The sequence below is a fragment of the Zootoca vivipara genome, chromosome 1 (assembly GCF_965207765.1).
Source record: "Zootoca vivipara chromosome 1, rZooViv2.hap1.1, whole genome shotgun sequence".
Classification (NCBI taxonomy): Eukaryota; Metazoa; Chordata; class Lepidosauria; order Squamata; family Lacertidae; genus Zootoca; species Zootoca vivipara.
In genome coordinates this window covers 41,278,563-41,301,481 of record NC_142582.1, presented here as the reverse complement: position 1 = coordinate 41,301,481, position 22,919 = coordinate 41,278,563, and the positions used below count along the sequence as shown (strand labels likewise).

The following is a 22,919-nucleotide window of genomic DNA, read 5'->3' as shown; positions in this document are numbered from 1 at the left end:
TCACCGTGGTTTAACGTTTTCAAATGCAGTGCACGGAAGCATTATATGCCGCAATGCTTCTTGCTGAAATCAGGGGCATCTTCTCGCTGTGCAGTGACACCCGCAGAGCGCCATGCAAACGATCACTTCCCTAGAATGCTGAGCGGAGCTGCTCGGAGACCAGCCCCGCTCGGATGAACCGCGACGCCGCCAGCTTCGCGTCTTCCGTTCCAGGCAAGTCACATGAGTGGTCTGCGCTCACTCTCCCCCCCCTATTCCCCCCTCCGTTTTTTTTAGAAAATGGAACGGTCCGCGTTATGCTGCCGTAGTACGAATGAGGGGCGGAGCTGGGCTGCTGGCGGAACAAACCAATGAGCGGGAAAGGGGAGAGGGCAACTTTGCGGAAGGAGAAACGCGTTTTGTAGCCTTTGCGCGCGGGGGGATATTAGCGAGCTGGGAGCCGAGAACCTGGCATGGACGCCGTCAGAGGGCAGGAGCACCAGCCTCCTCAGGAGGTAAGGCTGAACCCAGGGCGCCTGAAGCGGCGGGGCTCCGTTTTCCTAGCCTTTCCCTTGCAGGGGGCGGGGCGCTTCCCTGCCCCGCTTTTGTCTCAGCGGGGCGGAGAGCGGTCTATGGGCTGCTGTTCCCCATAGCGCTCTTTGGGGTGGGGGCTTTCCGGGCAGCGCTTGCTTTGCAATGCAAGCCCGCAAGTTCTGTTGTCTTGCAGGAAACGCGCCCCGAACAAGGTGCGCTTCTGGGGAAGGAAGCGTGTATATAGGATAAGCGCAGCCAGGGGCGCAGGCTTCTCCAGGAAACGTTAGTCCTGGGGCCGGCGGTGTTTGTGTGTATGAAGGGGAGGAGAACTCAGCGTGGTGATAAATTGCCGGGCCAATGTCACACTCTGCACATGCTCAAGGCGCTCATCGTTGCTATTGCCTCAGATGTCTTCCTGGGCGGGTGGTTAGTTCAGTAAGCCCACAATTTACGCGAGGGATCACGCCTAAGGTCAAAATCGCATATGGGTTCAGTGGAGGGTGGGATTACCAAAGTAAATTCCCCCCGAACGTCCCACCCACTTTGTGCCCTTTTTATTCATTTGTATATTTTTTACCACATGCATAAAGTGGAATGCCATGGTTCCCAACATGGGGCACACACCGCACAAAAATTCGATTTTTAAGGGGGGGCAATTCGATAATGAGTTACTAACAGCGATTTTTTTGCATTTCTTATGGTTCTAGGGGCCTCATAAAAAGGTAAAGGGACCCCTGACTATTAGGTCCAGTCATGACCAACTCTCGGGTTGTGGCGCTCATCTCGCTTTACTGGCCGAGCGAGCCGGCGTACAGCTTCCAGGTCATGTGGCCAGCATGACAAAGCCACTTCTGGCGAACCAGAGCAGCACATGGAAACGCCGTTTACCTTCCCGCTGTAGCGGTTCCTATTTATCTACCTGCACTTTGACGTGCTTTCGAACTGCTAGGTTGGCAGGAGCTGGGACAGAGCAATGGGAGCTCACCCCGTTGCGGGGATTCGAACCGCTGACCTTCTGATCGGCAAGCCCTAGGCTCAGTGGTTTAACCCACAGTGCCACCCACTTCCCTCATATGAGGGGCCTCATATACAGTATATAAATACATATTGTGACATACGCATTTTAAAAATTAAAATCAGAATGTACACGGCGGTCAGCTGGTGACAGTGGAGAGGTTATCTAAACAGAAAAGTTTATCTAAACAGAAAATAAACTGGGCGCATTCAGGGGGAGTAGCTCAGGATTTTAGAGATGCTTAGGTGGGGCATGGCCAAAAAAAGGTTGGGAACCAGTGGCGGAATGCAAGCAAGTTAAATGCATGTAAGTTGCGGGCTTACTGTATTGACAGGCAGTAAATGTTTGTCACATTTTCTATAGAGCAGTTATATGTCATACTATGAACGGACAGTCTACAATGTCGCACCACATCTAGGAGGCAAAAGTTGTTACTATAACAAATTTATCCGTACCCTGATGGGATTTGAGGCAGCTTACATATAAAATGAGAACTGATAAAAACATAGCAAAACATTAATTAAAAACAGTAAATCATTGTTAGAAGTAAAGTTCTGCTTTTTGTCTAGCAGAGCAATCCTATGCATGGTTTCTGAGAAATAAGGCCCACTGTGTTAGTTGCTTGTCACCCTTTTGAAGAACACCTCACAGGTTCTGGGTGATGTGGGGAGTGGCAGCAGAGAGAGAGACATTTTCTCTAGCAGTTTACTCCCATAATGTGCTTTAGTACCAACATACACATAATGTGGAGCTGTATACACATTTTTTTTAGCTCTGTATTGTATTAAAGGGGAGTCACTGTGGAGCTCTACAGATTTTCTTCCTCTTCTAAGACTACAGTTCCCATCATCCTTGACCATTGACTGTCCTGGCTGGGACTGATGGGACTCGTCATTTAGCAACATCTGGAGGGCCATCTGTTATGATATATAACTGGTAAGGTAAAGTTACAGGTAGGTAGCCGTGTTGGTCTGAGTCGAAGCAAAATAAAAAAATTCCTTCAGTAGCACCTTAAAGACCAACTAAGTTTATATTTTGGTATGAGCTTTCGTGTGCATGCACACTTCTTCAGATACACCAAGGTAAGGTAAAGGTAAAGGGACCCCTGACCATTAGGTCCAGTCGTGACCGACTCTGGGGTTGCGCGCTCATCTCGCATTATTGGCCGAGGGAGCCGGCGTATAGCTTCCAGGTCATGTGGCCAGCATGACAAAGCCACTTCTGGCAAACCAGAGCAGCACATGGAAACGCATATAACTGGTACTGGGGGGAATAGCATGGTTTTGTGACGTTTGCAAGCATCCAGCTTGTACACAAGTATAAACCAGCGTGCATGAACATGTAACATCAGCACCGGTCTGAAGTGGATATGATGTTTACTACATGCATTTTTTCTCTACTACTACTAATATTTATATGCCACCAATCTGACTTGGTTGCCCCAGCCACTCTGAGCGCATACCAACAGAAAATTAAAAACACAATAAAACTTCCATAAATTGCACAAAATTTTGTGTTTTAAGATGGTATTTCCTTCTGTCTCCAAATGACATGGCTGTTTTATCAGCCAAATACATCTGATCTTCATTAGTGCAAGAGCTTCTGTCAGAAGTGCCTCAAAACACAAGATAATAACAACTTTGGTGCAAACTTTACATTTCTCAGAGCTGGTGAGCTAGCAGAAGCTAGTGCAAGGACTCCTCTGTTAGTTCAGTGGAACTTTCCCTCAAGTGCCAAGATTCAGGACTCTGAAAAAATACCAAATAGGTCAAGAGGTATACAGTAGAACAGGGGTCCCCAAACTAAGGCCCGGGGGCTGGATGCGGCCCAATCGCCTTCTAAACCTCGCCCGCGGACAGTCCGGGAATCAGCATGTTTTTACAAGAGTAGAATGTGACCTTTTATTTAAAATGCATCTCTGGGTTATTTGTTGGGCATAGGAATTCATTCATTTTTTTTTTAAAAAAAAATACAGTCCGGCCCCCCACAAGGTCTGAGAGACAGTGGACCGGCCCCCTGCTGAAATAGTTTGCTGACCCCTGCAGTAAAACATTGTAAACATCAGTAATGCCACACTGCATTGGGCTAAGCTGTAGAAGTTTTAGAATGCTTTATTAAAGAATCTGGGAACTTGTTTGTATTGTCTTTAGAAGTGACAAATGCGCCTGTTTTCCTTGAGTTGAGGAACACTGGTTACTTCATTATTCTTGTGTCTGACAGAATCAGAAATCTCGGCATATGCTAATGGAGCAAAAACCTGTGCAATAGTTGAACAGTTCTCATATGCCGGACTTCCACCATCTTGTTTTTGCAGGATTCTTTTGGGCTATGTGCATTAATATCTTTATAACCAGTTCCATGGGACGGAACCTGCTATAAAAGTATTAAAACTGTTTTACAATTTAATCAACAGTGTGTCTACTAAAAGGAAATATTTTGCAAGAAATTTGTAGTGTGTAAATTTAGAAGAACATTGTTTGTTTGTTTTTGAACATAGAATCAGTTTATTATCTCTTCTAGGTTGAAACCCGTGAAGATGAAGAGCAAAGTATTAAGCTGAGTGAAATCTTAGAGCTGCTGGTGGCAGCTGGATACTTCAGGGCAAGAATTAAAGGGCTGTCCCCCTTTGACAAGGTGAGAGTGTAACAAATTATGCACAAGGCATGCTTTAATTGGTATAAAAAAAATTATCAGCAAGGGCTAATTTGTACAGATGAGTACAAATGTTATCCAGATGGCTGTGAATTAAGAGTGCAATTTTAAAGGGTTAAAAAAATGAATCTCTTTTTATATGTGTCTCAATGCAATTTGTAAAGATACCATAAAAACAGCTATAATAGGTAGTTCAAAAACTGATGGAATGTGCAATCAGCATAAGCATTGTTGCTTGCCAGAGGAAACAAACCTCCCTCTCCTCCAGACGTTTACTGTTTTGGGGACCAGCCCAAGCTGATTTTGTGGGGTTCTGTGGGTGATGGAGGGGAATGCCCAGTGTGAGTGGAAGCCTTTATAAACTGCCCAAGAGCACTGCCAGGAACTGGTATTCAGAAGCAATACTACCTCCAACTGACTGTGGAGGCAGAGCAAAGCCATCGTGAAAATGTAACATTGGGGGGCTGTCTTTAGTGTTTCGTTTTTAAATAAATGCACAAGATGCTTCTGTGTAACTTCTGTGTTCTTCTACCAAACATCTGCGAGGGATAAAACAAGTGTCCTTGCCTGTTCTAGGTGGTAGGCGGCATGACGTGGTGCATCACTACATGCAGTTTCGACATTGATGTGGACTTGCTGTTTCAGGAAAACTCTACCATTGGCCAAAAAATGTAAGTGGGAGATTGCTAGAAATGGGTCCTTCTCTCCAGTTGTGCTATGTGTTCAGTACCAATCATATTTGTAATTGAAGGTCACCTGAGCCTTAAGAATGTTCTCTTCAAATTATTATTATTATTATTAATTGAATTTCTATATCGCCCTTCATCACAGGGTGGTTTACAATATAAAAACACAAAACTTGCATACCATTATAACTAACAATAAACTGCAATTTAAAAGGCCATTGTTTGTTTAATTAGCCAAAGGCCTGGTGCCTAAAGATATTCAATGAAGGAGCCAGCCAAAGGTCGCTGGGGAGAGCATTCCACAAATGGAGCCACTGCAGAAAAGGCCCGTTCTCATGTTACCACTCTCCTGACATCTCACGGAGGCACTCAGAAGATGCTTGCAGGGTCTGGTTTGGTTCATATGGGAAGAGGCGGTCCTTCAAATCTGTTGTGCTCTCTATTTTTTGGTTTTAACTCCCCTGATGTGCCCTGCCACTAATAAAATCTCTTCTCATCCTAAGCCTGAAAGCAGCCATGAAAGTAAAGTGAAATGTTTCAGTACAGCAGGAACATGTAGAAGCCCACACTTACCGTAGTTTCTGCTGCCTCCTCCTCCTTTTTGCACTATTTAAATGTTAGGACTTTTAAATAGTAAAAATTACAGTCGTACCTTGGAAGTAGAATGGAATCCGTTCCGGAAGTCCATTTGACTTCCAAAATGTTCGGAAACCAAAGCGCGGCTTCTGATTGGCTGCAGGAAGCTCCTGCGGCCAATCAAAAGCCGCGGAAGCCCCGCCGGATGTTCGGCTTCCAAAAATAGTTCGCCAACCGGAACAGTCACTTCCCGGTTTGCGGCGTTTGGGAGCCAAAACATTCGGGAACTAAGCTGTTCCAAAACCAAGGTACTGCTGTAGAGTGTTTCTATTAACACATGAATGTCTTAAGCTGTTGTTAATTTACCATGCGCTACCTTGGAAAGCTTGGAACTGATTAGATTTGTGTCCCATTGGTGCACTGGATCGAATTCACACTTGCTTAGCTTCATTCTAGAATAAGGTAATCACAGACCATTCCCTGGACTGAAACTGAAAACATTTTATGAAGTAAAGATTGATTGTTTGATAAGAAGCTTTTAACAACAGGTTTAAAAAAGAAACAAAAATCTTATATTTTATTTCAGCCACTAGAGGGCAGTTTCAGGCTAGTTAAGGCTTTGCTTCCACCCAGTTTCTCCTTAAGCTCTGTCATCCTTCACCTTCTTTCCAGTGCCCTGACTGAGAAAATTGTATCCGTCTTGCCGAGAATGAAATGCCCTCATCGCTTGGAGCCTCATCAAATACAGGGATTGGATTTCATCCACATATTTCCTGTTGTGCAGGTAGGTGCTCCTTGAAATATTGCTCCCACTCACACCTCCATATAGTAGGCCTGCTGATGAAAAACCATATTGTAACCCTCTTTCTCTCTCCCCCAAAACTGTTCATAGCCACTGGGGCATGGTTTTGATCAGGAAACAACCAAGTAGAATGTGTGTTCCTAATAATAAACAAATGGTTCCATTAATGTGGGTAGGAGACCCTTTAGATGCTGTGGGGCTCAAAACTCCCTTCAACCCTAGCTACCCTAGCTAGTGTAACCATTGGTCAGGAATGATGAGAGTTGTAAACCCATTTCCAAATTTAATTCAATTATTAGCAAGAATCTGAGTGTTCAAATGATTTCCTATTGCCTATGTAAATGGGAATACAGTTTCTTTATAATTTTATATGTGCTTACTTTTCTCTGTCCTGGAACGTCATTTGCAAACCAAGCCAGGAGGGTGTTTCTCTGGCAAGTGAACAGTGATGAGTTCCGGCTGCCTAAATAGAAAGCATGGGTTCCCGTTCCCCCCCCCCCCCACCAAAGCAGAGTAAAGCATTGAGAGCTGCAGGTGTAAGAGCAAGTCAGCAACTATTTTTGCCTGGTTGTCAGTTTGACAAAGTGGGGAGAAGTAGGTTGACGGCCAGAATCTCCCACCAGTGAGACCAGCACCTGCTACTCTTCCATGGCCCTTGTTTGTTTCTGCATTTTTCAACTAAGTGCAGCGACGACCTGGAGCTGAACTTAGCCCAAGATTGCTACTAGTTGCCGACTCCTGATCTACAATGATAACATGAGTTAAGATTTTCCTTTAGGTCACACGTCCCAAGCCTTGTGCCTGTGCACCAGTAGTGTGTTAATGCCCATTGGCATGCTAAGTCTTTGGGCAACCTGATATGCAAGTGATACATCTGATCTGGGCCTGCAGATTGTCATTCGTGACTACTCAGGTTTTGCTGCTATGCACCTTTGCGACATGGTCGTAGAAAAACAGGAATTGGGAGTTTCATACAGCCCAGTCCAGGTGTCTCCAGATGTTGCTGGACTACAACTCACATCATCCTAGAGTATTGACCATAATGGCTGGCAATGTTGGGAGTTGGAGTCCAACAGCATCAGAAGGACGGCATGTTGCCCACTCCTGCCTTTAGTCCCTATGAGGCAGAGTTGGCCTCATGAAGAAAAGATTAACTCACACTGTTCAGAGGAAAAGCACAGCAAAGGCTGCGTAAAACATGCCAGAAATATTTACAAGTGAGGAAAAACAAAGGCCTAACCTGTCTTCCATCGTATTTGTGTCCTTTCAACATTTTTAGCCTCCTAATAACCCTGTGAGGTAGGCTGAGTTGAACATCAGCCACAACAGCTGATCAGAAATTTAAATCCTGGGTTGGTATTCAACTGTTTTACTTGAAATAGACCTGTTGAAATTAATGGACCCAACATAACTATGTCCTTTAATTTCAGTGGTTTTATTCTGTGTAATGATTAGCTGAATACCACCCTGGTCTCTCTAGTCCCAGTCAGACACTCTAATCTTTTATGTCACGCTGAGACTCAGTGGGTTTTCTGTTTCTTGGTTCAGATGATGAACATGCACTGATGGCCATGTTCAGTGTCTAAATGTTTCAATATATGAAAGGTAAGTAGCTGTAATAAGTGTAACCCTTTGTTTTTAGAGTGTTGATTTCCCTTCTTTTTAATTCTCTTTTTGATATCAAAGTCTGTCAAGGCTTTAATGCCGATGTTTCCCCTTTTTCTTTTCTCCCAGTGGCTCGTGAAACGTGCAATAGAAACCCGTGAAGAAATGGGAGATTACATCCGCTCATATTCTATATCTCAGTTTCAGAAGACACACAGTCTGCCAGAGGTAAATGTTTGGCTGCGTCTTTTGTAATTCAGAGCTAGAAGTGATTCTTTTAACCGTCTCTAAAATGGATAGGATTGATGCGAACCTGCACCAGCTGATTTGGCTCATAGGTTTTAGGACATAAGCGGATAGATCACACGTTATGAGCTGGCATTGGAGCAGATAATATGAGTAGAGTAATTCAGTCCAACTCCTTAAGTATTAAATGCCCAGTTGCGCATCAAAAAAGGTAGATGAATTTGCAGTGCATCCAAGTGCATTCATCGGATGCTTTCGGAAGCTGTTCTTGAAGGCACTTTAAAGCTGTGCTCCTATTCAGTACTGAGTGACACAAGTCACTTTTTTCTTTTAAGGTCGTTTTCACAAAATTGTATTTGAATATGTTTGTGCAGTGGCAACACAAACCTACACTGTGCAAGCACCAAAATATTTCCCATTCTTAAAAATACATTGCCCACCTATTCTTAGTGCAGAATGAGTCATTCCTTGAGAAGGAAAGTCCAGGTGTGTTGTTTCTTTGTGATTAAAATGCAGTTGATAATGCTTTACCTTAACATGACAGCTGCCCACTGGAATAAAATAGTTCAGTTTTTTTTAAGGCTGTGTTTTGGGGGTTTTCACTCACAATTCAAAGTGTTGGTGCTGACCTTTAAATCCCTAAACATATTCGGCCCAGAATACCTGAAGGAGCATCTCCACCCCCAAGGTCCTCCTCCAAGGGTCTTCTGCTGGTTCCCTCACTGCAAGAAGTGAAGTTACAGGGAACCAGGCAGAGGGCCTTCACAGTAGTGGCACCCTCCCTGTGGAAAGTCCTCCCTTCAGATGTCAAGGAGATAAAGAATTACACAACTTTTAGAAGACATCTGAAGGCAGCCTTGTATTGGGAGGTTTTTAATGCTTGATGTTTTGTTATGTTTTTAGATATGCTGTAAGCCAACCAGATGGACAGGGTATAAATAAAATAATATTGATGATGATGATAATGTAAATATGTAAACAAATTAATACCCAGCTACCTGAAGGTGTGTGCCTCCTGATATATCCCCCCCTGTTATTTTAAGTTGGCCGGGTAAGCTCTTCCTGTTGTATGGTCATCAAACAAAGCCTTGAGTTCCCAGACTTGGAATAGGGCTTTGTCAGTGGTAGCCTCCTAGCTGTGTAACATGTGATTAGGCTGGAACCCACATTAGTCAGTTTTCTTCACCAGCTTAAAACATGTATATATATATTTTTTTAAAATCTATTGGGCCTTCTGAAGTGTGTACATGGCCCTGTACATCTGCTGAAGGATTGGTTGTAATTTTTGGTACGTTTTAACACCACAGCTTTGGACAAGTTGACACAACAACTGGCCAATCTTTGTTGACACTGTTGAGGTTAAATCTGTTGGTATGTTGGTATTTAAAGCTATCTAAATTGCTTTGCAGGATGATGACTTCATGCAAAGAAAAGAAAAGTCTGTCAAAGCAGTTAGTGAAATCTCTGTAAGTGTGACATTCAGCAGTGTGGGTTTTCAGAAAACTTACAAATAAATAATAATTGGATTTAGCGTTGTTTTGATTATGTATATCTTTTGGCTTTAATTTGCTCCCCCTTCCCTTTTAAAGATGCATAGACCATGTGTGTATGATATATCTGCATACCTGCTTCCTGGGGATAGTAACTTTTCTTCAAGTGAATTGCAGCTTCAAAAGTGCTCAGTTTTATCCATTGTGGTATCCATTCATTACATTCCTGATTAGTTTTTATAAAAAGAATGCATTTTTAGAAATTGATTCCCCACCCTGGGGTTCATGGCGGTGGGGAGGGGGCTAGAAAATGTTTCATCCCACATTATTGGTAACACACTAAATGAGTTTGTTGTGGAATGCCAACAACAATTACAGCACTTCTGCATATACAGCAGTCAAATGACTCTTTCTGCTAGGTTAGTACAAGTGGCAGCTAGATTCTGTATTTGAGTCAGGTGCAAGTTGAGTCAGAAACATAATATTTTAAACCTGCATTCCTGGACACATTAACTAGAGGATAAGCCCCATTGAATATATGCATATTTTTGTATAACTACGTGTGTTTATTTATGTAAAAAAACTGCCGGAATAATCAGGAACGCCATTAAACATTGCAACTCTACCGCATAAGAAAATGTGTACAGTGTTGTGCAATAAATCCTTTCCTTTCCTACCTGCAGTTTACTGTGACAGGATTTTATTTCTCTGTTCCTATAGGTTGCATTGCTCCATTATAATACCATATTAATTTTAGTTTGAGTTGGCATGTGGCTCTTGGAGGCTCGATAGATTGATATCCCATTGTGCTCATCTTTTGAATACCAGCTCTGTGTATTCCTTCCCTTGTCTTTCTTTGTCCGGTGCAATGTCACTTTTAAAACACCACACAAAACGGAACGTTGCGCTGCTGTGAATTCGGAAACGCGGGAGTTTGAATGGATTCCGTTGCATCTCAACTGATGTGCTATAGTTGAAAAAGATTTCCCACTTGCAAAACTGCCAACATTGATCAAAACATTTTTAAAAGAAAAAAGGAAGGAGGGTAAAAAGCTCTTGACATATCTTCCTCTGGCAGAGTCAACAGAGTAGAGAAGCCAAGTGGTGGAAACAATGATCTCGTTTGTCACTGTATCTCAGGGAGAGTAAACTGCCTTTGTCATTGTGTCTGGAAGAAAGTGTGGAATGTCATCTGAAGGCACTGCTTTTTCCGCGAGTTCTTCTTAACAAAGAGTGTCTGGCATTGTTGCTTCTTTCTTTTTAACTGTAGCCGTGAACTACTTGGCTGTATTGAAGCTTTTTAAAAAGGGAAAAAAGATTTCCTTGAACTTAGTTCAGCAACTTTTTTTTCTTGCACATTCTTACCACCGCCCCAACTATGTTAAATCGATTTTCCTTTCCTATGTGACTGGCTAAAGTAGCCATAATGAAGAAAGTAGTAATTAAGCGTAATTATTCAATAAGAGGCTAGAAGTGGAATGCATGAACACTAACTGCGGTAACTCGGAATTAATCATCTCTTTAATTATGCATGGCATTTTCCCTTTAAAATGTTTTGCAGATACGTCTGAGATAAATGTGTATGTTCTGGAGTAGCCATGTTCTTTAACAAAAAAAAGCAAGGAAAGTACAAAAGGGGTGGGGAGGGGTGAGACTAGATCAATGAGCAGCCAGTGAAGGATATTAGATTATGTTTGACTGTGCTGTGTTGTATTATGGAGCCACAAAAGCCCTGAGCAGGTCCAGGTAGGAGGTTTCTATGGAGAAAGAATCTTGACATTGGATTGCTTACTGACCCTTTGTAGTTCGACACATGTTTATGCTCATTTTGTTGTCTTTCAGGAAGTTTACAAGCCACAAAGGAAATACCAGCGACGAGCAGGAGCAGAAAAGTTAGTCGACGAGGAGTCTAAAGTTCATGCTACGCTTCTGGAATATGGCAGGTATATTCATTTTGTTAAAGAGCTAAGCAGCTCTTAATCTGTGTTTCAGGGAACCCAGGACTTCTTGGGGGCATCTGAAGGATTCCAATAATGCCAGACAAAAGATCCGAAAGACAGTATGCTGTGGCTCTCTCTTCCCTGTAGGCAGATGCAGAAGAACCTTAGATGTCTTCTAGGGGCCAACTAAGAAGGGATGTTAATAGTGTAGCTTTGCTGTTGCTGCTATTTCTTTTCTTTCTTTTTTTTACAAATTATTAGGCCAGGGGACCCATTCTGGAACTGTGCAGTGAGGGGTAGGGGAGCTTTTAACCTATCTGCAGTTTGCACCACCAGCAAAGGCCCCATTTGTTTAGATGGAGCCTTCATTGGTCATAGAGTTGCAGGGGCCCTGATCCAGATTGGGAAGCAAATGACTAAAGCGCTCTATGCTATAATAATAATAATAATAATAATAATAATAATAATAATAATAATAATAATAATGATAATAATAATTTATACCCCACCCACCCATCTGGCTGAGTTTCCCCAGCCACTCTGGGCGGCTCCCAATCAAGTGTTAAAAACAATACAGCATTAAATATTAAAAACTTCCCTAAACAGGGCTGCCTTCAGATGCCTTTTAAAAATAGGATAGCTGCTTATTTCCTTCTAGGTTCAAGATGGGGGTGGGGGTGCTAATCACGTATGCCATCTTGAGCTTAGAAGACAGGCAGGATGGTAATGTAATTAATAATGCAGTCTGCTCAAGTTCTTGGGGGGAAATGTTGCTCCACAACACATTTAAGTGTCAAAAGACTCTGGGTTAGTGACAGCAGATTTCCATAGCTGCTACTCCTGGAATAATCTAAGTGTGTACAGAGCACAAAAGTAATGTGTTGCTTGCCACAAATAACTGGTGAAATGGTTATAATATAAAATGTATTGACATTTTGATTCACTAGCTTTTCCACTGCAGTTCTTTAGTCACACAGGTGGTTTGCACACTACAATAAGCCAAAGTGTGCTTGAAACTTTGGACTAAGTGTGTCTTCTCCTCCCTATGGCAAGCCAGATCACTTTTTCCAGTTCTTCATCTTTTTGTTTTCCTATCCCTCTTCTTTAGTATCACTGGTTATTTCTTGTGAGTATTTTTCCTCCTGTGTATGTGTGGTGTGGCTCTTCCCCCCCCCCCCCGGCCGCCCTTTCAGTTGGCTCTTTGCACTTGACTTTGCATCTTTCACGTTAACATATCTTCCACATTTGGTATTTAACAGCATTGTTAAATTAATGTTCGCGGGGACTGTCTTCTCAGCGCAAAAGCAAAAGTCACAGTTTTCTCTAGGGGCTAAGGGGTGAGAGAGAAGAGTGCATAGAAAAAAAATCCCAACTTCCACTCTTTTCACATACTCCCCGGGAAAATATGTTCCCAGCTGTTGCCTCCCTGATCTGCTGCTCCTTTGGCACCGATATGTAAATATTTTAAAGAACTCCTTTATCACGTGAACCCAGCTGATCTCAGATGGCAGTTATTAAACACAGCAGTATCGTGGAGCCTAGAGTGGTTTTACGTGGCTTTGTTAGTTACAACAAATATAGCAGCCATTGGTAGACAGTCTACAGAACATAAGGCTAATCCCCTTCAAAGCCACGAAAGTTGATAGCCACCGTTTATAACTGTGCACTGTGAAGAACATTCTGTAGTCTGTCCATCACTTAGCGTCAATGGACAACCTTGGGGTCTAATGTTATATGAGAGAGAGGGGAGCACCCACTCAATCACCCTGCCCACTTTTGCCACATTGTGCATGGTGTTCGAACCCTCATATCAGTTCCTGCCCTGCCCCTTACTTAGCTTTTTTCTTGATCTAAAAAGCTCCAAATGTTGTGAACTTTTCTCATGGGAGAGAAAATTGCTCCAGCCTGCCCCTTTTCCTGCAACTTTCCTTTTTGCTGGGAATGGCTGTTCAGGTTTACAGACTGGGTCCCCTGCACCAGATTCAACCTGGAAATGACCAGGACTGAACCTGGGACCTTATGGCATGCCTTCTTCAGTATTCTCTGCTTTATAGGTTGTGTAGCAGCATATTAAAACCTGGTTGCCTGAGTGTAGTGGAACTACTCCCTAGTGGGAAAGTGAAATACAGCTGCAGCAGAAGGAGATGTTTAAACTAGAACTTCGGTGGAAAGGGCATATACGGAGAAAGCAAATAAAGCTAGGGAGGGCTGGCAGATTAATGCCTTGGGGGGCAAAAGTGAAATGTTCTTGGAATTAAAACGGGCTTTCATTAGCAATTCAGCAACAAGCCTCTGAGCACCACTGTCATCAATGATAAGGCAACCCCCTCCTCCCCCCCCTTTCAGCCCCCTTGGAACCTGCTGTACTGCAGAGGTTTAGAATGCACTGGGAAGACTTTGATGATGAATTGTACTGTTGCAACAGGAAAAATGGTTTACTTGTTAATGGCAGACAAATTACAAAATGTACGCTCAAAATAAAATGGTGAATATAACTAACCCCAAACTGCTGCTGTGGCTGCTGTTGTGTTTCTAAAAAGCACTGAAAGCTGGTCTTGGCATGTTTGCAAAAGCACAGCTTATGAAATGAAAGTGAATCCAGCTGCAAATTCTGATTTGTTTCCCCCTCCCCTTTTACTTTTTCTAGGAGGTATGGGTTCAGCAAACAAGGGAAAATTGAGAAGGTAAGCTTGTTTCTTCATCTGGAATCCAGCTGAAAAAATATGTGTGTTGGACAAAATACCAGACACCAAAGCACGTTTATATATACATATAAAAGTGTGATGCAGCAATTGATTATTATTTTTCATAATACTGAAGACCACTTGTTTGCTTGTTCTTTCTAAGACACCCAATCTTACTGTGTTGTGGTCACTGCATAGGAATTGAAAGAAAGTTATTTTGCATCCTGCTGCTGCTGTATTCAACGCATTGTGAGGAGTGGGGAAACATTTCTATAATTTTTCATACTCCTTTTCACTGTGGGTTAAATTCAGAGCCAGTTTGACTTTTGTCACTGCCTGTTCCAGACAAAGAGACTTGGCATTCTTTATTTTTGTTTGTTTTTCTTTTTCAGTGTTTGTAATTAGCCCTGCATGCAAGGAGGATTCCAGGGTGGCACACAGTAAACATTAAAACCATTGCTAACAATAAAACTAAAATAAAATTAACTCTGCATAATGCAGTTTAGCACTTCACAGGCAACAGAAAACAAACAAACAAACCCCCTCCATTATTTTTATTTTCTTGGGAACTGCTAGCAAGCATGATGTAGCCAGTGGTGCCCTGCAAAGCAGTTTCAGATTGGCAGACTTTCAGCACACGCTGTTGGAAAGAAATGTTTCCTAGCATTTCAAGCTACACTCTGGTTGGTGGGGGATGTGAGTTAAATTAGTATTAGAGAATGAAGAGCACTTCACCCAAGAAAGTTGCCAATGAAGTTAATTAAGCCGATGGAGCTTATTTTCCACTTGCAGAAATGTACTTGCATTGCAATGTTGTAGAAGGCCCCAAAGTTCTATGCAGCAAGAGTGCCATTCCTAAAGCTGCATCTCCCTCCCTTTGTTGACTTCTACAAAATATGGCCACAACGCTTCATCACCTTGCATGCTTTTAGCCTAAGGTTGTCAAATGCTTTTGTTAAAAGTTAGCCACTGTGAGGGAGAGAAGGAGTATAGGTGGTCCCGTTCAGGATACCGTTTACACTGTGTGCTTCTTCTGGGTTTCATCTGATGCTATGCAAGAGGAGTTCTGCTCATGCGGCAAAACTTCATCCTCTCAGCTCCTGCACATGCCCAAAATCTGCTCTCAAGGTCCTCCAGCCCCCTGGAGCAGATTTTGAGGGGGCTGGAGGGGTTGCAGGGGAGAGGAGGTGGGAAGTTAAATTGCACAAGCAGAAGTCTACTGCATGAACAGAGCACCTGTGTTGGATACGTGCCTGTGTGTGAATTATTACTGTAGTGTGTTTTTAATGTGTCCGCGAAAGGCTCTCTGGAGTCTTTCCTTAATATATTCTGAAAGCATTTCCTCTTTTTTTCCTCCCCGCCTTGTGATTTTGTAGATGCACCTTTTCTTCTTAATGTTAGACAACATCCTTTTCTTCAACAGGTTGAAGACAAGAAAATGGTGCTGCCTGCTGGGCTTCTATCATCTGGGAAGGCTGATGCCTACACTGAAGATGACCTCCAAGCTGCAGAAGAGGTGGAATTCACTGATAATTTGTGACAAGGCTCAGTTCAGGGTTATTACTTCCTACTACACGAAATAAAACACAAAGCTGGTAGAATAGAGGTTTCCCCCACTTCCCTTTTTGTATCTGTAGATTTTGCATTCTCAGAACCAATATGCACTCTTATTTGAAATTGAGTTTGGTGCAGATGCATACCAATGCTACAAAATGCATGTGGTAGAGCTTTAGTGGTGCACTTGCCTTTCAGTGGATAGCTTTATTTTATGTATTGCATTTGTGTCCTGCTGTCCTGTAAATGTCTTATGGTGCCTTAAAATGGGATTATGGCGCCTTAAAAAGGGCCTTCTCAGTGGTGGCGTCCACCCTGTGGAACACCCTCCCATCAGATGTCAAAGAAAAAAACAGCTACCAGATTTTTAGAAGACATCTGAAGGCAGTCCTGTTTAGGGAGGCTTTTAATGTTTAATAGATTATTTTATTTCATTTTTCTGTTGTAAGCTGCTCAGAGTGGCTGGGGAAACCCAGCCAGATGGGTGGGGTATAAATAATAAATTATTATTATTATTGTCACAGTGGCCCCTGTCCCTCACAATTATTATTATTATTATTATTATTATTATTATTATTATTAACCCTGCATCGAATACGGAAACTCAGCCATTCAAATGTGTGAGTGCTATTGACAGCTGGTGCACCACATATATATAAACTTGGGTATATGCACCTGTTTTCAAATAAAGTAAAGTGTGACTGTTCCAAGAAGAATGATGCTGTGAGGGCCTAAAGAAAATGTTGCTTTCTTTTGCTTTGTGTTTGCCCAAAGAAGAGGAGCAGAGACTTCAGATTATTACACAGCATTTTGTGTTATGTTTGTTTGTGAATAAACGAGTGAACAAAAAGAGGGGGAGTGTATATACATTGCTGTTTTCTTCAGTAGAGGCAATGTACTAAGGAGCCATGTTTGCAGCAGCTCCCAGGCTGCCATCACAGTGTTGAGAAGGAGCTTTGTATGAAAAGGGGAGGGAAAGCGTGTGCATTTGTTTGGTTTTGCTAACCTCCAAGCCTTGTCACATTTTTTCTATTAAAAAAATTAAAGCATGTGCTACATGTTTAGAAACAACTGTTCTGATCTCAGCACTTTTATTTTTTATCAGCTTCGTATTAAAACATTGATGACTGAGATGGCTGCAATGGGAACAGAAGAGGTAAGCAGTTCTGTTTGTTAGTCATAGTTTTTTGGGGGGAAAACTTATTTCAACCACTACTCTGGTATTATTAACAGGGTTGTTGTTGTTTAGTCGTGTCCGACTCTTCGTGACCCCATGGACGAGAGCACGCCAGGCACTCCTGTCTTCCACTGCCTCCCGCAGTTTGCTCAAACTCATGTTGGTAGCTTCGAGAACACTGTCCAACCATCTCATCCTCGGTCGTCCCCTTCTCCTTGTGCTCTCAATCTTTCCCAGCATCAGGGTCTTTTCCAGGGAGTCTTCTCTTCTCATGAGGTGGCCAAAGTATTGGAGCCTCAGCTTCAGGATCTGTCCTTCCAGTGAGCACTCGGGGCTGATTTCCTTCACAATGGATAGGTTTGATCTTCTTGCAGTCCATGGGACTCTCAAGTGTCTCCTCCAGCACCCTAATCCAAAAGCATCAATTTTTCAGCGATCAGCCTTCTTTATGGTCCAGCTCTCACTTCCATAAAGGTATTCCATAAACAGGGTAGCACAGGCCAAAAAAAAATTCTTTCCAGATATCATTCCTACTTGATTTCTGATATCTGAAAGTTCCCTTCTTCATGGGGCTATGGATTGAAACTGGAGCAAACTGCAATTCAGTAGAGAAAGAAAGGAAAGGATGCATATTTCTCATTGCCTAGTTGTACTCTGTACCTATCAAGCAAATTCTGCAGTATATACAACTAAAGTTATTCACATCCCTGTTCTTTCCTCCTGCACCTGCAGATTGACTTGAAAGCTATCACGACCCATGAAATAGGGTTAAATGGAGTCAGGCTGCCAGAGGCATTACATTGCAGTGTAAATTGACACAAGGAAAAGACTACTAAGCTTGAAAGGTGGTATTTTTCAAAAGGTGTTTAGCCTTTGTTGGTTGTGTCCTTGCCTACAAAGTAAGGGACAAGGCCTTTGACAGCTCACTGCCTTTTCACTCCTCGCTTTGTGAAAAGAAGAAGCCAACCAGGAAACTTCCCTGTTCCCTATTTTGTCCAAACCACGAAACTATGGTTTAACAGTTTCTGAACAAACCAGGCTGTTAAGACATAACTTAATATCTTTGCTGAAGACTTTCTGATTCATTTGCTCACCAGCAGTAAGAGAAAAGTACTTCTTGCACATCTTTTCTGTCTCCCAAAACTGCCAAACCTTTGAATAGCCTTCTCATTTGGCTAGGTTCTAATGGACTCCGCTATCATCCTGTACACAATTTTTTTCCTGCTCCCCTACCCCACAGCACACATACCTCAGCAAAGCAAAGGTCTTTGTTCACTCATAGTAATGCTTATCACTTCTGTGCACGCATGCAAACTTTCTGCTGCTGCTACCCACATTCAGTGACCAGCAGATGTCTCTCAAATTCTCTTCCCAGCTGGCTCATGTGCATGGTGCCTCATCTACATACACAGCCCTTTCTTCCATTCTTGGGATATGAGTCCAAAATGCTCCTTATCTCTCGAATATACTTTAAGCGAGGAACCTTCATAGCAAAGCAGCAGCAGCAATTCCTGTGCTCTGACTTGATGTAACTGAGCCATTGCCATGGAAGCCTTGCTAAGGTAGCAAATGTTGTCCTGTTCCCATTCCTGTAGACGGGTTTTATGATGAGGAAAAAAGGCTTGCTAGCTGATGCCCACTCTTCCAAGTATCTCCCCACTGCCCCGGCCAGCTCTGCTTGCTTATTCTCCATCCAAGCCTTGCTGCTTTCATGGAGGACAGAGGTACTTCTTCATGGAAACAGACATTGCATTTACATCAATTCAAACTCCCCTGTTTTTTTCAAAAAGCTGTCTCATGTGTGCCTTCATAAGACTTGTGTTCTACTTTCAGGGCAGACTGACCGCAAGCACTGTAGGGCAGATAGTTGGACTTCAGTCTGATGAGATCAAGCAGATAGTATCTGAATATGCTGAAAAGGTAGGTGATTTTTTAAAATAACTGTTTTAAGAAAACCATACTTGAGCAATTGCCTATTAAGTCCTCAAATTTCGAAGCTTCAGCTCCTGTTTTTTTTTAAAAAAATAAATCTTTAGAACAATAACTACAATAACGATGCTAGTTGGTATGCCAATGCTTCTTTGTGAAGGCATACAAATCTGTGCGCTCGTCAATAAAAATCAGTTAGATTCCTGTGTCTCTGTGTCTTATAAACAAGTAGCTAAAAGTCGCATATGACTTTGTAGAGGAATAGTTTCTCCCACGTCTTGTGTGCCATGAAACAGTTTGTGAAGTTTTACAGCTGTGATATATGGAGCTTTTCAATGTCGTACTATTCAGTCAGACCAGATGGAGCAATTCTCCCTCTCCTTCCCCTCGCCAGGGAGCTGTTTTGGGGGTCCTCCTGACACATGCACACCCAGGCCAGTTGTGAGGGAGCAAAGAAGGATAAACCCCATTGCTCAACTGGAGGACCTTGCCTGGGCTTCCACTGATGGGGTGCATTATTTGAATTTCACCCATAGCTGGAGTCAAGCTGTGTTTTGTTTGCAAGAAGACAAACCCTCCCATCCTTATTTCTTCCTCGTTATCTATTTCCTCAACCCATTCCTCTTACCTTTCTGCTAGTTATAGTTTTTTTTTGAAAATCTGGCTTGGGCTTTTATAATAGATTTCGTGTCAGTGCACAATGAAGATTGCTTAAAGCAATGGTGTGTGTTTGTGTGCCCTTGAGTTTAGTGGTTACTATAGAGCAGTCATTTAATTACGTCTTAAATTCAGGAAGGTCAGTATTTCCTGGTTGTACTTGAATCTAAAGATGTGAGTGATGCATTTGGGAGGAAAAGGAGAACGATGCACATAGTCTTGCATGAATTGAGAGGGAATTTTGCAGTTGCAGTGTTTATGCTTAGAATCTGGAATCTGAGCCTGAATCAAGAGGCTCATAGGGGAAAGAATATACGGTAGTTTTTAACATTGGCAGCAGTTTTAAAATGTTCAAAGTGCTTTAGCTTTCTCATCTTGGTTATTTCCCCTGATTTAAATATACCGACTGCTTGGGGATTCCTTATGGGATTCTTATATAACTAATAAGTTAACAGTGTTGACTTTAACAGTGTTATGGGAATGGAAAGAGTTTCATGCATGGGCGTGTTGTTGAACAGTTGTGAGAGCAAATAAGGGCAGGGGGTCAAGTGCCTTGCACATAAAGTACCTTACAAATTGCAGAATCACCTGCTCCTGCAAAAATTAAATACTGTAGTCTTTTTTCCATTTTGGAAATAAATGTCCACCCTGAGATATTCAGATGAAGGGTGGTATATAAGTTTTAAAAATAAAATGCTTGAAAAGCTTATTTTTCTGAAATAGAGATAACTTTGTTTCTATTTTCTGGCACCTCATTGATCTGTTACTTTTTCTCTTCAGTTGACAAATGAATGGCAAGTTTAAAAGAACTTAGGTGGGTGTTTGTAGCAACTGCTGAATCTTTTGATTAACAAATTTAAAAACAAAAGCTACAATTTTGCCAAGTGAATTCCTGGGTTTTGCCATCCATCTGTGAATGCAATTTTGTAGTATGCAAGAGAATTTTCAACTAAATGTTTATGATCTGAAGATAACAGAATGTGTCGGCTCTCACTTAAAACAGCTACACGTCTAGTGTGGTTTTGAAAACAAATTACTTTAGTAGAAACCTTTGGACTTCAATTTCAAGCAAGAGCCAAGAAGCTTCAGTTGTGTTATAACATATGTCTTCCATAGCACTACTTGCTATACCTCATGTTTCAGTTCGTAAATAGCACAAATAGATGATATTGTTCAAAACTTTGTTTTAACAGGTCAGATGTTATATCCTTCTTTCAACAGAATGTTTTTTATGAGTACAAAGGAAAAATAAATCACGGAGCAGTGGCTTGCAGCAAAAACTGCAAAAAAGTTGTTATTTTTAAATGGATAACTGTTGTATTTTACTGACTGGACTTAACCATCCAGGGGTCCTTTACCTCTGGACTCCTGCGGGTGAAGGAGCATTACAGAAATAGTAATAATCAAAATAATCAAATGATCTTGATTGCTGCCTTCCACGTTTGTTGTATTTTTCTGTGAACACAGAATGAGTTAGCAGCTAAATACAGTAATTAAATTCTAGTCAGTTTGTGTGTGAGGGGAGAATTAGTCTTGCAGCATAGTCTATCTGTGTTTACTTTGAAGTCAGTCTAGTGGCAATCAGTGGCAGGGGAGATTCCTAGTGCCGGGCGAACACTGATACAAAGAGGGTGAGAGACAAAGAAGTAGGAAACTTGGCATGGTGCTCGGCGTCAGTAAAGTTAGCCCCATTGATTTCAATGGGACTTAAGTACACTAAGCATTGCAGTCCAGTCCTGGGAGGTTGGTGCTGAAATTCAAAGTAATGCTGTGAATTCTCACCCCATCCCCATATAATGATGTGCTGTTGAATTTTAACAGTATTCTCCATCTGCCCTTTGCTCCCAGCACCGTATCTCTTTCTAGGATGGAGGAAATGTGTTGCGGGTCAAAGTAGAACATGCCCAGTTCCGCTCACATTTCTGCCTTCAGAAGAGCTCTGCCAACTTCCACACTTGCTTACTCCCTGTAATGCAGGACATGCAAGCATCCAGACCTCGGCCTACTTGTATGAGGCTGTCCAGTGGTTTATGGAGCAGTCTTAATGCACAAGTAATAGGCAAGTAATGATTCCTGTGCATCTGGCAAAGTGCTGAGGGGGTGTTCCATTCATTGTGTCCTCTCCCCACCCCATCTTTTTCTAGCAATCAGGACTTTCTGCAGAGGAGCGTCCAGAGAGACTTGGAGCTGCCCAGCAGCACAGAAGGAAAGTGGCGTCTTTAAACAAACAGATATTACAGAAAACCAAGCAGCTGGATGAAGTATGTGGGTGTTGTGATTGTTGTTGTTGTTGTTGTTGTTGTTGTTGTTCCCTTATTTTGAGGGTTTATAAACCACTTTGCCACTCTGCACTTATGGAGATTATAACTTCAACATCCATTTAGGAGAAGTATAATATGAGTAACCTGGGTCTTAATAAGCATTGGTTCAGTGGATTTATGCACCCTTTTTTGCACATAAGTTGTAGGGTTTGTAGGACGCGGGTGGCGCTGTGGTCTAAACTGTGGCACTGTGATTCGAATCCCTGCAACAGGGTGAGCTCCTGTCGCTCGGTCCCAGCTCCTGCCAACCTAGCAGTTCGAAAGCACGTCAAAGTGCAAGTAGATAAATAGGTACCGCTCCGGCGGAAAGGTAAACGGCGTTTCTGTGCGCTGCTCTGGTTCGCCAGAAGCAGCTTAGTCATGCTGGCCACATAACCTGGAAGCTCCTTCAGTCAGTAAAGCGAGATGAGCGCCGCAACCTCAGAGTCATCCGCGACTGGACTTAATGGTCAGGAGTCCCTTTACCTTTGTAGGGTTTGTACATAAGTTTGCACACTTTCCTTGATTGCCTCTACGGAAGCAACAGGTGCTTACTGGCTGCCAGCAATTCCAAATAAAGCTGTGAGCTGTGTTTATGTACAGGCAAAGGCAGCATTTAAATTCTCCACTGTCTGAATATCAAATGTTGAGGTCAGACAGGCCCCCTCCCTGTTGAACTCCCTGTGCTTACTAGGGATTCTTTATTCCAGCAGGTTTTTTAATTGAATTGAGATATTATAGTTTTAACTCATTTTAGACTTACTGCATTGTACTGGATCTCCTGCACACTGCTCAGAGACAACTGTAATTAAGTGTACTATAAATTGCTGAAAGAAAGAAAGAAAAAACAGTTGGCATTTAAAGTTGCACAGAATTGCATAGTTAACAGAATCTATCAAAGGAGTTGTGGTTCTTTTTTTCCCAAATGCTGGAAGGTCCTCAAATCATATAATCAAAAGAGTTGGAAGGGATCTTAGAGGATCCTCGGGATCCTAGAGGATCCTCAGGATCCTCTAGTCCAACCCCCTGCAATGCAGGAATATGCAGCTGTCCCATATGGGGATTGAACCTGAGACTTTGGTGGCACCATGCT

The 22,919-nt window shown here is 42.4% G+C and overlaps 1 protein-coding gene across 1 annotated transcript in view; it reads left to right on the top strand.

Annotated features, from left to right (window-relative positions):
* Positions 1 to 409: 409 nt before the first annotated feature.
* The window catches only part of CCDC93 (CCC complex scaffolding subunit CCDC93), a 38,868-nt gene continuing 16,358 nt past the window's right edge, over positions 410 to 22,919 (top strand). Inside the window, exons 1-12 of the mRNA XM_060279192.2 lie at positions 410 to 494; positions 4,049 to 4,162; positions 4,757 to 4,851; positions 6,115 to 6,226; positions 7,979 to 8,077; positions 9,505 to 9,561; positions 11,428 to 11,528; positions 14,173 to 14,209; positions 15,633 to 15,725; positions 16,869 to 16,919; positions 18,774 to 18,860; positions 21,671 to 21,787. Of these exons, the coding sequence (XP_060135175.1) occupies positions 453 to 494; positions 4,049 to 4,162; positions 4,757 to 4,851; positions 6,115 to 6,226; positions 7,979 to 8,077; positions 9,505 to 9,561; positions 11,428 to 11,528; positions 14,173 to 14,209; positions 15,633 to 15,725; positions 16,869 to 16,919; positions 18,774 to 18,860; positions 21,671 to 21,787 (1,005 nt within the window). The 5' untranslated portion in view covers positions 410 to 452. The remainder of the gene's footprint in view (positions 495 to 4,048; positions 4,163 to 4,756; positions 4,852 to 6,114; positions 6,227 to 7,978; positions 8,078 to 9,504; positions 9,562 to 11,427; positions 11,529 to 14,172; positions 14,210 to 15,632; positions 15,726 to 16,868; positions 16,920 to 18,773; positions 18,861 to 21,670; positions 21,788 to 22,919) is intronic.